This window comes from Capsella rubella, unplaced genomic scaffold, assembly GCF_000375325.1.
Source record: "Capsella rubella cultivar Monte Gargano unplaced genomic scaffold, Caprub1_0 scaffold_1, whole genome shotgun sequence".
Lineage (NCBI taxonomy): Eukaryota > Viridiplantae > Streptophyta > Magnoliopsida > Brassicales > Brassicaceae > Capsella > Capsella rubella.
In genome coordinates this window covers 6,292,640-6,307,353 of record NW_006238923.1, presented here as the reverse complement: position 1 = coordinate 6,307,353, position 14,714 = coordinate 6,292,640, and the positions used below count along the sequence as shown (strand labels likewise).

The window sequence follows — 14,714 nt, the reverse complement described above, 5'->3', positions numbered from 1 at the left end:
TCAATTATAGATATGATCAAGTTGTGGTAATTATAATGCCAACAAAAAATATGGTTATTAATCAAAATAAAAAAATTAACTATTGTCATAATATACAAGCGTACGTGTGTGTATATGTGTGTGTGTTTTTTAACTCTTTCTGAGACATACATAGGATAGAGAGTAGTAGATAGGTAGAAGAAAAAGCACATGGATGAAGGATGGGTGTGATTGTGAAGAGCTGGGCGATTGTGCTGAGCTCGAGTCACGACGCTACCTAACTCATCATTAGACATGGCTTCTCCCTCCGTTTTGTTTTTATTTTATTTTTACTTTCACATTTTGATATTAATTATAATATGAATTTTTAGTCTATTTGGTTTTAGAAATCCCAAAAGCCAAAAACAAAGATTACATAAGTCGGTACCATGAAACAAAATAGTCTATCATATACCTATACAGCTCAATAGCTGTCTGGATACATCATACATATAATATAAGGAAATTTTGTTAGTTGCCACATTTTTTTTATATGATCTTTAAAATCAACGTTTAATTTGTATTATTAAAGCTAAAAGCATTACAAAAAGCATGACATATATAATCATGTATATATAATGTAGATTTGGTATTCAGATGTAGACAGATAAATTCACGTCACTCTATCGATTAATAATGTTTATAATCTTTAATTAATAATTTGTAGTTGATTAAATAAATTATTTTATCTTCAAATGTATGTAGTAATGTATAACACATATATACTGTATAAATTATATAATGCTTTATAGATGTAAAATATATCAAATTTGGTTGAACTTTCTTAAATCATTCCTTCTTAATCATCTTGTGGATACATAAGCACTACTGTCACTTGCGTATATGTATTTGCTGCTGTCGGAGATCACACCAGTTTCGAATTATGTGATTTTATTAGTCAAGTGCCCTGGACTTTGGACTCTACTTGTTTTGTTGTTTCTTGCTCGTTTTTGTTGGCTTCGATCTAAAAATTAAAATACTCCAATTTTCGAATGAACTGTCAAAATGATTTATTATATAAATAATTATACAGCACAAAGACACAAAGACTCGGATAACATTATATAAACACATCCACTTAGCTACTAAAGTGAAAAGGCGATCTCAATTAGCTATCGTCAACATATTAAAATCATCAGGGAATAATTATTACATTATCTGGGGGAGTTGCAATGTCAAAATCTTGACAGGAGCTGCAAAGCTAGCTTCCAAATAAGTTAGCTATTAAAAAATTCTTAACGATCGAGGTATATATAAACTAGTGATTTCTATGTTTAACATAATCTTTTAAAATTGAGATACATGTCTGTGTACACTAGTGAGTTGTAGTGTAACGTTATTAATGTTTCATATTTAAATAGTTGCACTGATATATGTACAGGTTTTGGAATCCTATGTATGCAGAGGACCAATAAAGAAATTACAAGTTAGCATATATATTAGTAAAGAGTTGTAGGAAGTTGTTACTATTATTTGAATTTCTTGGTACATATGAATGAATAATCAGTTATAACCTTTAGTTGAAATAAAAAAAATGTTACCGAACATGGTCTGATTATTTTTCCAACAAATGAGAACCTACCTAATAAAAGACGTAAAATAAATATAGTACGTAGATCAGAAGAAGAGTGTTGCCACGACAGCCGATGCAAAGCTAAGTCCGCCGAAGTTGATGGCCGGAGCTGAGCTTGTTGATTTGGCCGTCGAAGAAGCTGAATCTCCGGTTGAACCGCTTCCTATTCATGCGTTCAAAAAGTAGAACTAAGTATATATATATATATCCCAGGAATGAATTTTTGAAGAAGAGACTAATTAAAAAAAAAAAAAAAAAGACGAAACAATATTTCCCGTGAAAAAACCAAAACAATGAGATTTAGATTTGAGATACAATTCATACCGGTGGAAGATGCCGGAGGAGTTTTCGGGGTTGCCGGCGGCGTCGAAGACGAAGACGGAGTAGTACCTTCGTTAACAAAAAAATCAACAGAGACAGATCCGAGTCGCGTTAGGCTTAGATAAGAAATTCAAATAGAACGTCGCGTCTAAATAAGAAACTAAAACGGCGCCGTGGTAATAGGTTACTCACCACCGGTGCTGGTTTTGCATTGTGACACGTCAGCTTTGGCGCCACAAGCGGTTGGGAGAACGAGAGCGTTTTCTTTAGTGAGGTTAAGCGATTTGAGCATGTCGACGTTGTTGAAAACGGAGCAGAGACACGTCACGTCTTTCTCGACGATCTCCCTCAACGGCATGCAGCACGTCGGCGGAGGCGGCGGACTAGCCGAGTGAAGATACGGCTGGCAAGGCATCAGTTTCTGTATACACGGCATTGCGTGCGCGTCTCCTCCCGCAGCACCACCGCTGCTCGGTGGTGTAGTGGCGGCGTTAGAAGACGTAACGGAGCAAAGTACGAGAACGACGGCGACGGCGAATCTAACAACCTCCATTTTTGTTTAGTTTTTTCTATCTCTTTTATCTTCTTTTTTTGTATCTTTATAAGATGTAAAAGTTGTAAAACACATGTGGTTATTATATACACACACACTCGATGGTTATAAATTTTGGTTTTTGAATTTAAATCCAGGTAGCTCCTGCCTGAATTTTCGAGATAATTTGTTTCTGATCCTATCATTACGCATTGAAACGAAGACTAAGCTCTGTATTAGTGAATTCTTTACTTGACTTTTAATTAGTTAATCCCCATCCCCAAATCCAAATAATAATCTAGAATATAATAATATCGTTACATTGTATTACAAGAGTTGCTATTTGTAAGAGTTTTGGTGTTCGTTCATATAGAAAGTCGAATAACATGTAACCTTAAATGGAGAAATGTAATATATCATTGATACATTGCATATATGGTGGTTTCTTCTAGTTTTGTCACCCATGTTCTCAAATCTATACCTAACAAATACTTCAATTTATTTTGAATTTTTCTCTACTCTACTGTGATATAATTATTTTTTTGAGAAATTTAATGTTTTTGCTTTTGACAGATAATTTAAAAAGATAAAAGGTTTTTGGATATGGCTTTCCACGTATGAGTCTACTATGCAACGTTACGTTTCGCTAAATAATACTCCTATATATAGAGAGAGAGACAGAGAGATGCGTATGAAATTGGTTCGTTGACTGTATATTACCATCGGAGGAACCGGGAGAATTGTAGTGATCGGAGAATATGGGTGGCGTTGTCGGGTTTGTTGGTCTTGATTCTTTCAACTTCGAATTAGCTTCTTCGCTTCTTCGTTCTGGGTTTAAAGTTCAAGCATTCGAGGTCAGTTGCTTTGATCGGGTTTCAAATATTCGGAATGAAATTTGTGGGTTCTGTAATAATTTCGAAATTCTTAGTCTATCTCCCAGGATTTCAGCTGTTTATTCCTATATTCACTGCACAGAGAGTTCAATTCAACTGAAACACGTCAGATTAATTTGATTTGTAGTGCGGAATTTTTGTTGAATTGATTGCTTTGTCTCTATTGACAAATTATAAGGAAGAAAGCTGAATTGTTGTGTCTAATTCTACAGATAAGTACAACATTGGTGGAGAAGTTCACTGTATTGGGGGGACACAAATGTGACAGCCCTGTAGCTGTTGGGAAAGGTTAAGAGACATGGAAATAAGTACAGCTTTTAAGGGGAAAAAATAAAATGCAATTTCTTTTGTTTGTAGGGTTTATCGAGCATTTGATATATAGTACTAGCCTCTGAACATGAAAACCGTCTTGTTGTGAATTTCTGCTGCTACTTCGTTTGATGCCTCTATTTACTTTTAATACTGTTCTGTGTCATTTTATTTTACTTTGCTTCCTCTATCTTCTGTATTTGTTCTTAATTAAGCAGGTGCAGCAGCCGTGGTGGTTTTACTATCCCACCCTGACCAAATTCAAGATGTTATTTTCGGTGATGAGGGTGTTATGAAAGGTAATCCCCAACATTTACTTTTTTACCTCACAGTTTATGAATTTTATCTCAGAATTATTGTGTAGGACACTGTATACGTTCGATTTTTTGCAGGTCTACAGAAGGGCGCTGTATTGCTTTTGTCTTCAACAATATCTCCTTTGCACCTCCAGAGGCTAGAGAAGCAACTTACAGGTTTAATTTGATACTTTGAGGCATGATTTGCCTTTCATCACGCTTGTGAACTGAAAATGGGATTTGTTTCCAATGCAGAGGATAGAGAACATATTTTCGTAGTTGATGCCTATGTTTTAAAAGGAATGTCTGAGCTTCTTGAAGGAAAACTAATGGTATGTACTCTCTTTTCCTTCCAAGTTTGTTACGTTGGTGTAGTATTTTGGTGATTGTTGGTCTCCATTCATTATTAAAAGTCGCATGTCACTGTACTTGTAGTAACTCTTTCCTTTCTAACGTATAAGATAATAGCATCTGGAAGGTCAGATTCGATCACAAGAGCACATCCCTATCTTACCGGTAAAATTTAACTCAAGTATTTAGACCCTCTCAAAATGGTGACTTTCTAAGAATTACCTTTGTTAGTGAGACAATTTATTTGTTTCATTCAGCTATGAGTCAGAAGCTTTACACCTTTGAGGGAGAAATTGGTGCTGGAAGGTATGGAACTTTCCAGGTGATATATAACCTTCTCATGGTCACTACAACTTCTAAGAGTTTGCCTGTCCATTACCTCGTCAGAGTCATCAAATTATGATTAAGCTGTTTACCGACATAATACTATGAATCTATGAGATCTTTGGTCATGATATGCACAAAACAAAACCTTTGATGACTCCAACTGTTCCCCTGCATTAAAGAAAACCAATTGATGTCGTTTTTCATTTTTTGGGAACCAGTAAAGTGAAAATGGTGAATGAACTGCTTGAGGGCATTCATCTTGTTGCTGCTGTGGAGGCTATATCTTTAGGTTCTCAAGCGGGTGTGCATCCATGGATACTGTATGACATCATTTCCAATGCTGCTGGAAATTCATGGTATGCTTTATGCTACAAGGACTTTCCTTTCACTATGAGTAATAAAAAGGTCTCCCAGTACAAAACTGGTGAGATATATGATAGTAGGACTGTTATTAATTACACTGTTGATGAATCTTTAGTATACACTCTTTTAGAGGAAGGGAAAAAGAATAAGCTGAATAGTCTAATTCTGGAAGTTTTGAGAATAGACTGTTGCAAGTAAGTTGTAACTCTAGCATGGTTTCCTGTTTACCAAATTTAACTGGAAGACAAGTAGATTTGTTTGTAGCTTTTCATTTAGGCCCATTAAAGATATCCCTCAATGGTTATTTTCAAATTGACATGCCCGTATTTTGAACATGGCTGTCTTAGAATTAAATTGTCTTCTGTATTTTATGTCTTTTAGGATTTACAAAAATCATATTCCCTTGTTGCTAAAAGATGGTATCGAGGGACGCTTCCTGGATGTCCTCTCTCAGAATCTGGTATGGTACATTAACTTTTGGTTCACAGGAAAATAGGAAAGAGAGAAATGCAAAATTAGCTCCATAATTTTTTTTTTTACTGTGATTAAAGTCTTGATGTTTAGCATATGTAACTAATGAGACGCTAACTGACTTTCCAATGGCAAGGGGATTGTTGAAGATAAAGCCAAGTCGCTCCCATTTCCTGTCCCACTTTTGGCAATTGCACGCCAACAATTAATCCATGGTATTAATCAATATGATCTTATGTTCTCTTTTGACTATGATAACGACCTCTTTCTCTTTATTCAATTATATGCATAACTTTCCCTTTTCCAGGAATATCACATATGCAGGGAGACGATACAACTACTTCATTGGCTAAGGTCCCGAATATAGTTTTCTTCATATATTTCTAGTTCTTTGGAAGCTTGTAAAAATTGTAACTGAACGGAAAAATACTGTCATAGACCATTTACATGACGCATGCCACACTAATGAAAGGTTCACATTATGATTGAGCAGATCTGGGAAAAAGTACTTGGTGTTGGCATATTAGAAGCAGCCAGTAGAGAACTTTACCAGCCAGAGAACTTGGCCAAAGAAATTATTTCTCAAGCAAAGCCTGTGAATAGAATTGGTTTTATTGGTCTTGGAGCAATGGGTTTTGGAATGGCAGCACACCTGTTGAAATCAAACTTTTCTGTCTGTGGTTATGACGTAAGCTCTCTCTACTGTGAATGCTCTAGGAGTCTATGTTATACATGTTCAGAATGATTTGTGTTTAGTTACATGAGTCAGTGGTATATATACATGTCTACTCCTCTAGTAGTTTCCTAGTTTATAGAGGCACATGGTTTGCCTCTTGCTGGACTTTTGGCTGTAATGCGTTCATAGATGCCTTTACTTTTTAGCTGTTAGTAGTAGGTGACTTAACTTAAAAAAGAAACGCTGTTTTATCACTCTTAAGCAGTAAACGTGCAACTTTGTTAACTGTAAGTTGTTACTGATCTGAATTTTAGGTATACAAGCCAACGCTTGTCAGATTTGAGAGTGCTGGAGGATTGGCGGCAAATTCTCCAGCTGATGTTACTAAAGGTACTCCTCAAAAGCGGATAGATTACAGTGTAGATCACTAGATTTTCATGTAGCTCTCAGCACTTCTAAGAAGAATTTTCTGCCTATTTCTTTAATATCCAGTCATTTCCCCAGAAGTAATGCTTATAATTTGTATCTGTTCCTACAGATGTAGATGTTCTTGTAATTATGGTAACAAACGAGGTTCAGGCTGAGGATGTGCTGTATGGACATCTTGGCGCGGTTGAAGGTATATTTCTGTGTCCTAGATTTTAGTACTGGAGGTTAGAGCTAATTTTTCCTATGTTTTCTTTCAAATATTTCAGCTATTCCATCTGGAGCAACTGTTGTACTTGCGTCAACAGTTTCTCCCGCATTTGTTAGCCAACTTGAAAGGCGTCTAGAAAGTAAGTTTTTCTTTGCTTGATGATATAGGAAAATCCTTATAAATGTAAGTGTTTTCAGTAACCAGCTACAGCCATACCTGTTTCATTCTGGAGGGTGATATGCACGGCTGGTCAATTTTACTTTCACCATAATCTTTTACCTTCACTTGATTGGGTTCTATTATTTATTCTTTATATTTGGATAATGTTGCAGATGAGGGAAAGGACCTAAAGCTGGTTGATGCTCCTGTATCTGGTGGTGTTAAGAGGGCTGCCATGGGGGAACTTACGGTATGAAGTCTAGAAACCTATCTCTAATGTGTCTGTAAGGAAGCTGATTTGTATAGTTTTTCAGATAATGGCTTCAGGTACCGATGAAGCACTTAAGTCTGCGGGACTTGTGTTATCAGGTGACGATTTTGCTTTTCACTTTTCTGGTGAAATTTTTCTTCTTCACATCATAACCTGGATGTGCCTGAGTATATTATCTTTTGAGCAGCATTAAGTGAGAAGCTCTACGTGATTAAAGGAGGTTGTGGGGCAGGAAGGTATTTTGTTTTGATCTTTTGTTATAACTATCACGATCCTTTCTTTACTGACATGAACACCTTCACTTTCTTTCTTACTTGTTCATTTGATGTTCTATAGTGGTGTAAAAATGGTCAATCAATTGCTCGCGGGAGTTCATATTGCATCAGCTGCCGAGGCAATAGCATTCGGAGCTCGGTTAGGTCTGAGTACTCGAAAGCTATTCGATGTTATTTCCAACAGCGGTGGAACATCTTGGTATGCATTACATAGATCTTTATAGAATAAGTATTTTCTTATCTTTGGAAAATTTTGTGTTACCATCAACCGCTTTAATATTTCTGATGGAAAGTGTTCACTCTGATGCTCTGCAATATATTAACTATCTTAAGCCTAAAGCCTGTCTTAATGAAGCCATGTGCTTTTTCTTACTGATATTTTTTGTACAAGTTTATGAGAAAGGCATTTGTGTGAGCATGTTATGTCATAACGGTTTCCTATTTTACATTTTGCAGGATGTTTGAAAATCGTGTTCCGCACATGCTGGATAATGATTATACACCATATTCTGCTCTTGATATTTTTGTTAAGGATTTGGTAAGATTAGTAACTGTAGTCAATTTGTAAACTTGTTTTTTTTTCTTAACTTATGATAGAGTTGTGACTGTAGGGAATTGTTACCCGAGAAGGTTCATCCCGTAAAGTTCCACTCCATATATCAACAGTGGCACACCAGCTATTTGTAGCTGGTATCCTCCAATCTTTTAACTGTTCTCAATTCATCTTACCCGTGCATCATTTTTTTCCTAGCTTTTCAACAATGCAAATTATTATTTAAGAGCTCAGAACTTGGGTTGAATACAGAGTTGAGAGTTATCAACAATGCCCCATATAGATGGTGACAAATATGCTTAGAGATACTTTCATTTACAGGCTCTGCTGCGGGCTGGGGAAGGATAGATGATGCTGGAGTGGTGAAGGTATAATTTCATATGTGTACTTGTTCCTAGAACCAAAAATTACTGCGGTTGAATTTGAGTCAGCTTTTGGCTGTTAATTCTCGTCTCTATGTACAATGGAAATCCTCTTTTAACCTGAAAGGGCAGCAAATGCAAACGTTTTCTAATCAATGAAAAAATTACAGTTTATGTACTATTGGACGCAGGATCTACTAGTGTTTGCTAGGTATCTCTATTAAACATAGATGGAAATGTGAAGTTACAACAGTATCAACATTGGTATATGTTTGGTGTGACTCTTTTAGCTGTACGTAACTATAACCGTTTTATTATATTTATAGGTATATGAAACCCTTTCTGGGATTAAAGTCGAAGGGCGACTTCCTGTTCAGAAGAAACAAGACCTACTGAAATCTCTTCCATCTGAATGGCCTTTTGACCCTACAGCTGACATACATAGACTAAATATGGGAAACTCGAAGACACTGGTTGTTCTTGATGATGATCCAACCGGGACACAAACCGTTCATGACGTAGAGGTTTTAACCGAATGGTTAGTTTTGCTTTTTCTCATGAAATTGAACTTGTCGTGTCAAGACAAATATATCATGAACCTTTCATTGAAATAGTTGTCAGGTCGCTAACCTAGAACTCAATGGAAGGAATTAATAATTGGTTAATCTTTTTCCCTACATTTTCACAGGAGTGTTGAATCTATTTCTGAGCAGTTCAGAAAAAAGCCTGCATGCTTCTTCATCTTGACAAATTCAAGGTCATTGAGCTCTGAGAAGGTTAAGACATTTTCTATTTTCTTGGAGAGTTCTAATATCATGGAATAATGATATTTTAAAGGTGCATTAACATCAGCAATTGCAAGCAAGCTCTAACTGCATATTTATTCAACAGGCTAGTGCGTTGATCAAAGATATCTGTTCCAACCTATGTGCTGCATCAAAAGAAGTTGGAAATGCTGACTACACGATTGTTCTGAGGGGTGATTCAACATTACGTGGTCATTTTCCTCAGGCAAGTTTGGTAACCCTATCATGAAATGGCAGACTATCATATCAATGTTATAATTTTAGCTTGGCATCTATTTATCTCATTACTTGATATTATGAACCTTACAGGAAGCAGATGCTGCTGTCTCAATACTTGGGGAAATGGATGCATGGATTATTTGCCCCTTCTTCCTTCAAGGAGGGCGTTATACTATTGATGATGTGCATTATGTTGCAGATTCGGATAGGTATATCTTTGTGAACACCATGTTTAATATTTTTCACTTCAAACTTCCAGAATCAGAGAAAAGTTCCCTTCAGAGAAGGAAGATTGATAGTCTTCATCTTGAATATTGCAGTCTCGTTCCTGCAGGAGAGACTGAGTTTGCTAAAGATGCATCCTTTGGATATAAATCCTCAAATCTCCGTGAGGTCTGGATTCTTCCGACTAGAGAATCGTCTATGTATAATTTGACTTTCTAAGAAATTGTTACCATTAAACTTATTTGATATTACTCCAGTGGGTTGCGGAGAAAACAGTTGGCCGCATTCCTGCTAACAGCGTTCAGTCTATCTCAATCCAGCTTTTAAGAAAAGGTGGCCCTGATGCAGTGGGTGAGTTCTTATGCAATTTAAAGAAGGTAAAATTTTCAAGCAGATTTTATGATGACTTGCTTTCAGTTAACTCTACTGGTCTTCATAATTTTGGAATCAGTTAGTCCCAGTTGTGCAGTCTTACTTCTATCTCAATTTCATATGTAAATCAGGGGTCTGCATGTATTGTCAACGCAGCTAGTGAACGAGACATGGCTGTATTTGCAGCGGGGATGATCCAGGTAAGCCTCCCAATTCTTCCTCCAGTCTTTCTACTTTCTGAGGCATAATTCAATTAGAGAATACATTTTTTTTCTCTTATATTTTTGGTTCCTTCTTTTGATTGAGCATTATGTTTGGCAGGCAGAACTGAAAGGGAGATCCTTTTTATGCCGCACTGCTGCTAGCTTCGTGTCTGCTCTAATAGGGATTATTCCAAAAGATCCTGTTTTGCCCAAAGATTTTGTATCCGACAAAGAAAGCAGTGGTGCACTAATAGTTGTAGGCTCATATGTACCGAAAACAACAAAGCAGGTTAGCGTTATTTACCACTAGTCTCGTTGTTATGTTCAAATGAAACGAAGGTAACGAGTCCTGAGTCCATTTTCTTCTTCAAACTAACAGGTTCAGGAACTTCAATCACAACATAAGCAGAATTTGAGGAGCATCGAGGTAAAAGAAGTAACTGATACTTATAGTATTTCCCACATGTTATGCATGATAATTTTGCTAAGCTCTTGCTATGCTAAATAGATATCTGTAGAAAAAGTTGCTCTTAAATCTTCCGAAGTGAGAGATGAAGAAATCAGAAGAGCAGTTGAGATGGCTGATGCTTTCCTTCGGGCTGGCAGGGAGACTCTGATTATGAGCAGTCGTGAACTTATAACTGGGAAAAGTTGTTTCTCAATTCCAAATTTTTATTTCTTTTTGGTCGTTGTTATAAAGTTATGACTGAGAAATATCATCACTAACGGGTCTGATATTCACTTGACAGCATCTTCGGAAAGTCTTGATATTAACAGCAAAGTGAGCTCCGCTCTGGTTGAAGTAGTGAGCCAGATAACTACCAGACCTCGTTATATTCTTGCTAAGGTATTTTGGCTAGCATTTGTTGCTTTTATATTCAGCTGTCCATCTCATAAACTGTTTAACACCATTTGTCAATGCACAATTGATGATTGCAACTGTGTTTGGTCCAGTATCTTTCAATTGTTTTTTGACACTGTAACGTCCTTGTTTAGGGTGGAATTACATCATCAGACACAGCAACGAAAGCACTTAAAGCAAGACGTGCACTTGTGATTGGTCAAGCCCTTCCTGGTGTTCCAGTATGGAAGTTAGGTCCAGAAAGTAGACATCCCGGAGTCCCGTACATTGTTTTCCCAGGTAAATCTTAATTAGTGTTCAAACCATTCAACTCGATATAAACAGGTGTTCTAAATGAATCTTTTTCCTGATATGTAACAGGTAATGTTGGCAACAGCACAGCTCTTGCAGAAGTTGTGAAGTCCTGGTCAGTTGTAGCTGGACGGTCGACAAAAGAGCTGCTTCTTGTGAGTTTACCACTCGTTCTCTAGCCTTAATTTTTTTTTTCTTCATGTATTGATGTTGTGTTGCTATCTAAAATAGAAAGCAGAAAAAGGTGGATATGCAGTTGGAGCATTTAACGTGTATAACCTGGAAGGAGTAGAAGCTGTGGTAGCAGCTGCAGAGGAAGAAAACAGTCCTGCCATATTGCAGGTTAGTCTTCTGACTAAAATTGGATTTATGATACATCAAACGAGTTTCATATGAGAAACACGTGATAGCAACCAAAGAATAACATTCTGTTCTGAATTGTTCAAAATCGTACGACACAAAATGACATGAAAGCTGAACCTTTTTTTTGTTTGCTTTGTTTTGGCTACGCTTTTAGGTCCATCCGGGTGCCTTCAAGCAAGGAGGCATTCCGTTGGTTTCGTGTTGCATCTCCGCAGCTGAACAAGCCAGGGTGAGTGGGATTTGTCACTGTATTTTAATTCTGCCTTAGATTTAGAAACGTACCTTTTAGCATTCATGTATTTTGAACTCACTATGCAACTTTCATATGTGGGTTTTCCGGTCCGGAATAGACATTGGAATCAAAACGTTAGTGCTGATGCTATATACCTGATACAAAGGTTTGAGACTGAACTCCCTGATTAATATGCACAATGTGGCAGGTTCCAATATCCGTACACTTTGATCATGGAACTACAAAGCATGAGCTATTAGAAGCTCTTGAGCTAGTAAGTTTTAGATCTCTACTGGTTATGTATAATCTCTTTGCCCTTTTTAACTTATTCCAATATTGAAAAATTCATACTCAATTGATTTCGGTGCAGGGATTTGATTCAGTGATGGTAGATGGTTCTCATCTTTCCTTCACGGAAAATTTATCTTACACGAAATCGATAACAGAATTGGCCCGTTCTAAAAACATTATGGTGGAAGCTGAACTAGGTAGACTCTCAGGAACAGAGGACGGCTTGACTGTGGAAGACTATGAAGCAAAGTTCACCAACGTTCAACAGGTCCTTGTTGTTTTTAAGCGCCGATAAATTGAATCTCTCACCTAACAATATTATGTCTGCTAAACCAAACTACAAATACTTTTTATGAGTTTTTCAGGCTCAGGAATTTATGGAAACTGGTATAGATGCTTTGGCTGTGTGTATAGGAAATGTCCATGGAAAATACCCCGAGTCTGGTCCAAACCTCAAGCTTGACTTACTTAAGGTTCCTTATATTCTTTTGCTGAGTGAAGAAGTTCTATGATGTCTGGAGTTTGTGTCATTCTTATTCTAACTGAGTGCCATGTATATAGGAACTGCACGCCTTAAGCTCGAAGAAAGACATTTTTCTTGTTCTTCATGGAGCTTCCGGTTTGCCTGAGAAGCTTATCAAGGTAGGTGTGAGTCTACCATGTTTGAAAGTTTCTTGTTTGGTAGTTAAAAACATAAATAAATCGGCGCCAAAAGTTTCTCTGTTGATGGATATTATGATATGAATATAACAGAATTAACGTCTTTATGGGCTATGAATGAGATCAGGAATGCATTGAGAATGGAGTGAGGAAGTTCAACGTGAACACAGAAGTAAGAAAGGCTTACATGGAAGCTCTTAGCTCGGGGAAAAAGACAGACCTTGTCGATGTCATGTCGGCAACAAAAGCAGCCATGAAAGATGTGATCGTCGATAAGATCCGTCTCTTTGGCTCTGCCGGGAAAGCTTGAGTTGTTGATAAACAATGTCCGGTTTAAGTACAGTTGTACATCACATCCAAAGAATAAAAAAAAAAACAAAAACAAAATATTCTTACATTACATCCAAAGAAGAATGAATACATTGTGTAAGCATATGCAATGCACTCTTGTTGGAAATAAATAAAACAACTACTGTATTGTGTTTTCTTTCTGCAGTAGTGACAGTGAAATATAATTGAAAATGAAAGTTTATTTATAGGGCAAACATTAAATGGTTGTGATTGGATAAAACAAGTAATAATTCATGGCTATCATTTCGGGTGGATATGATCTCCTTTACATACACATAATGTAGTCCTCGCAATCTTCGCCGTTTATCTTCTCGTTCCCCGATCAAAAAATATTCCAAACTCTCACACACATTCTCTTCATTGGGATTCAAATTCTTCTACCTTTTTTTTTTCTTTTTTTCTTTTTTCGTGATTTTCTTTTTATTGCAACTCTGAAGTATTTATCTTTACGAGTTGTTTGGTTTCATATCCACTGATGTCTACTTCTTTGTAATGGAGTTTGCTTCGTTTCTGAAGCTTCTGAGTGAAACCGATGGTTTTGGATGTGGGATATTTGTTTTTGGTTGCTTCTCACAGTTTTTCAATCTCCTCTTTCTCTGTTGCTTGCTTCTTTTGGGACTCAAGTTTCTATTTTTCAAGGGTTCTTCACTGTGTGTAAAGTATTTAGAGAAGATTCATCGAATTTCTCCAAAGTTGGAGTCTTGCAACTCCTTTGATCGAAAACATAAGGATTGCAGCAACAATGGGCTCGTTTCAAAATCTGATTTGGTTCATGGGTTGGTTCAGAAGAAACCCATCATTCTACACTGGAGTTCTGATTCAGCTGATGGGTTGAGCTGCGAGAACTCTGATCTTCTTCTTCTACGTGATGGCCTCGATCACATCAAAAGCAGAGACAACACTGCGGCGTTAACGGAGACAGAGCTTGACGAGAAGAATCATCATGGCGAGGAAGAAGAAGAGTCACGGTCTCGGGTTGATGAAGACCAGGTGTTCGACGTTATTACTCTCAGAAAAATGGTGAAGAGAGAGAGGAAACGTAGAGATTTCATGAAGAAAGAGCTGGAGAAGGAGAGAAGAGCAGCTGAATCAGCTGCGGAAGAAGCCATGGCTATGCTTCTGAAGCTACGGATGGAGAAAAGCGTTGTGGAGATGGAGGCAAACCAATACAAGAGAGTTGCCGAACAGAAGCAACTCTATGATCAAGAAGTGATTCAATCTTTACAGTGGATGTTGATGAAGCTTGATGACCAAGAAGCCACCATTCAAGACTAACACAACAACTCTTTTGATTGATCCTCTGTTTGTAACTTTGTATTTATGCGTATATGAAAAAATAAACAAAATTGAAAATGTTTTCGATTCAGATTAAACCGAGCATTTCACCTTATTAATCTAAACCACCGAACCGGAAATTGACATTTAGTGTTTTTCAGACAACTTAAGTTACGT

At 37.0% G+C, this 14,714-nt stretch overlaps 3 protein-coding genes across 5 annotated transcripts; 2 read left to right on the top strand and 1 right to left on the bottom strand.

The window, feature by feature from the left end:
* Positions 1-1,503: 1,503 nt before the first annotated feature.
* LOC17898548 (non-specific lipid transfer protein GPI-anchored 1) lies at positions 1,504-2,538 on the bottom strand. The gene is made up of 3 exons (XM_006303769.2): positions 2,105-2,538; positions 1,916-1,981; positions 1,504-1,754 (listed from the first exon to the last, which is right to left on the bottom strand). The coding sequence occupies exons 1-3, from the start codon at positions 2,463-2,465 to the stop codon at positions 1,636-1,638; spliced, it is 546 nt and encodes a 181-aa protein (XP_006303831.1). The 5' UTR covers positions 2,466-2,538; the 3' UTR covers positions 1,504-1,635.
* Positions 2,539-3,139: 601 nt separating this feature from the next.
* On the top strand, positions 3,140-13,398 carry LOC17899603. 3 transcript variants are annotated; one of them, XM_006306006.2, is made up of 42 exons: positions 3,140-3,298; positions 3,550-3,625; positions 3,865-3,945; positions 4,039-4,119; positions 4,198-4,274; positions 4,404-4,458; positions 4,551-4,599; positions 4,839-4,976; positions 5,365-5,443; positions 5,591-5,669; positions 5,762-5,808; positions 5,948-6,142; positions 6,445-6,520; positions 6,669-6,749; positions 6,826-6,906; positions 7,100-7,176; positions 7,241-7,295; positions 7,385-7,433; positions 7,534-7,671; positions 7,929-8,010; positions 8,084-8,162; positions 8,347-8,393; positions 8,714-8,925; positions 9,076-9,163; positions 9,279-9,398; positions 9,503-9,621; positions 9,733-9,805; positions 9,895-10,014; positions 10,141-10,209; positions 10,331-10,501; positions 10,592-10,639; positions 10,721-10,862; positions 10,962-11,059; positions 11,209-11,353; positions 11,435-11,520; positions 11,597-11,707; positions 11,883-11,957; positions 12,169-12,234; positions 12,331-12,519; positions 12,617-12,724; positions 12,813-12,893; positions 13,039-13,398. In XM_006306006.2, the coding sequence occupies exons 1-42, from the start codon at positions 3,203-3,205 to the stop codon at positions 13,219-13,221; spliced, it is 4,122 nt and encodes a 1,373-aa protein (XP_006306068.1). In that variant the 5' UTR covers positions 3,140-3,202; the 3' UTR covers positions 13,222-13,398. The 3 variants fall into 3 exon arrangements, with proteins under 3 accessions (XP_006306068.1, XP_023644615.1, XP_023644616.1); XM_023788847.1 differs by lacking the exons at positions 3,140-3,298; positions 3,550-3,625; positions 3,865-3,945; positions 4,039-4,119 and having other exon boundaries at positions 4,245-4,274; positions 4,411-4,458; XM_023788848.1 differs by lacking the exons at positions 3,140-3,298; positions 3,550-3,625; positions 3,865-3,945; ... (1 more) ...; positions 4,198-4,274; positions 4,404-4,458 and having other exon boundaries at positions 4,559-4,615.
* A 97-nt stretch (positions 13,399-13,495) lies between these two features.
* LOC17900708 (protein FLOURY 1-like) lies at positions 13,496-14,652 on the top strand. Its single transcript, XM_006305873.2, has 2 exons — positions 13,496-13,542; positions 13,700-14,652. The coding sequence occupies exons 1-2, from the start codon at positions 13,496-13,498 to the stop codon at positions 14,535-14,537; spliced, it is 885 nt and encodes a 294-aa protein (XP_006305935.2). The 3' UTR covers positions 14,538-14,652.
* The last annotated feature ends 62 nt before the right edge of the window (positions 14,653-14,714 follow it).

What these genes read in the sequence shown, in the direction of transcription:
- LOC17899603 (XM_006306006.2), top strand. Translation starts at nt 3,203, where the DNA reads ATGGGTGGCGTTGTCGGGTTTGTTGGTCTTGATTCTTTCAACTTCGAA. An exon ending in ATGATGCTGGAGTGGTGAAG is followed by an intron (nt 8,394 to 8,713) that starts GTATAATTTCAT and finishes TTATATTTATAG; the next exon opens with GTATATGAAACCCTTTCTGG. An exon ending in GTAGAGGTTTTAACCGAATG is followed by an intron (nt 8,926 to 9,075) that starts GTTAGTTTTGCT and finishes ACATTTTCACAG; the next exon opens with GAGTGTTGAATCTATTTCTG.
- LOC17898548 (XM_006303769.2), bottom strand. Translation starts at nt 2,465, where the DNA reads ATGGAGGTTGTTAGATTCGCCGTCGCCGTCGTTCTCGTACTTTGCTCC. An exon ending in ATGCAAAACCAGCACCGGTG is followed by an intron (nt 1,982 to 2,104) that starts GTGAGTAACCTA and finishes TTGTTAACGAAG; the next exon opens with GTACTACTCCGTCTTCGTCT. An exon ending in TCCTCCGGCATCTTCCACCG is followed by an intron (nt 1,755 to 1,915) that starts GTATGAATTGTA and finishes ACGCATGAATAG; the next exon opens with GAAGCGGTTCAACCGGAGAT.
- LOC17900708 (XM_006305873.2), top strand. Translation starts at nt 13,496, where the DNA reads ATGGCTATCATTTCGGGTGGATATGATCTCCTTTACATACACATAAT. An exon ending in CTCCTTTACATACACATAAT is followed by an intron (nt 13,543 to 13,699) that starts GTAGTCCTCGCA and finishes GCAACTCTGAAG; the next exon opens with TATTTATCTTTACGAGTTGT.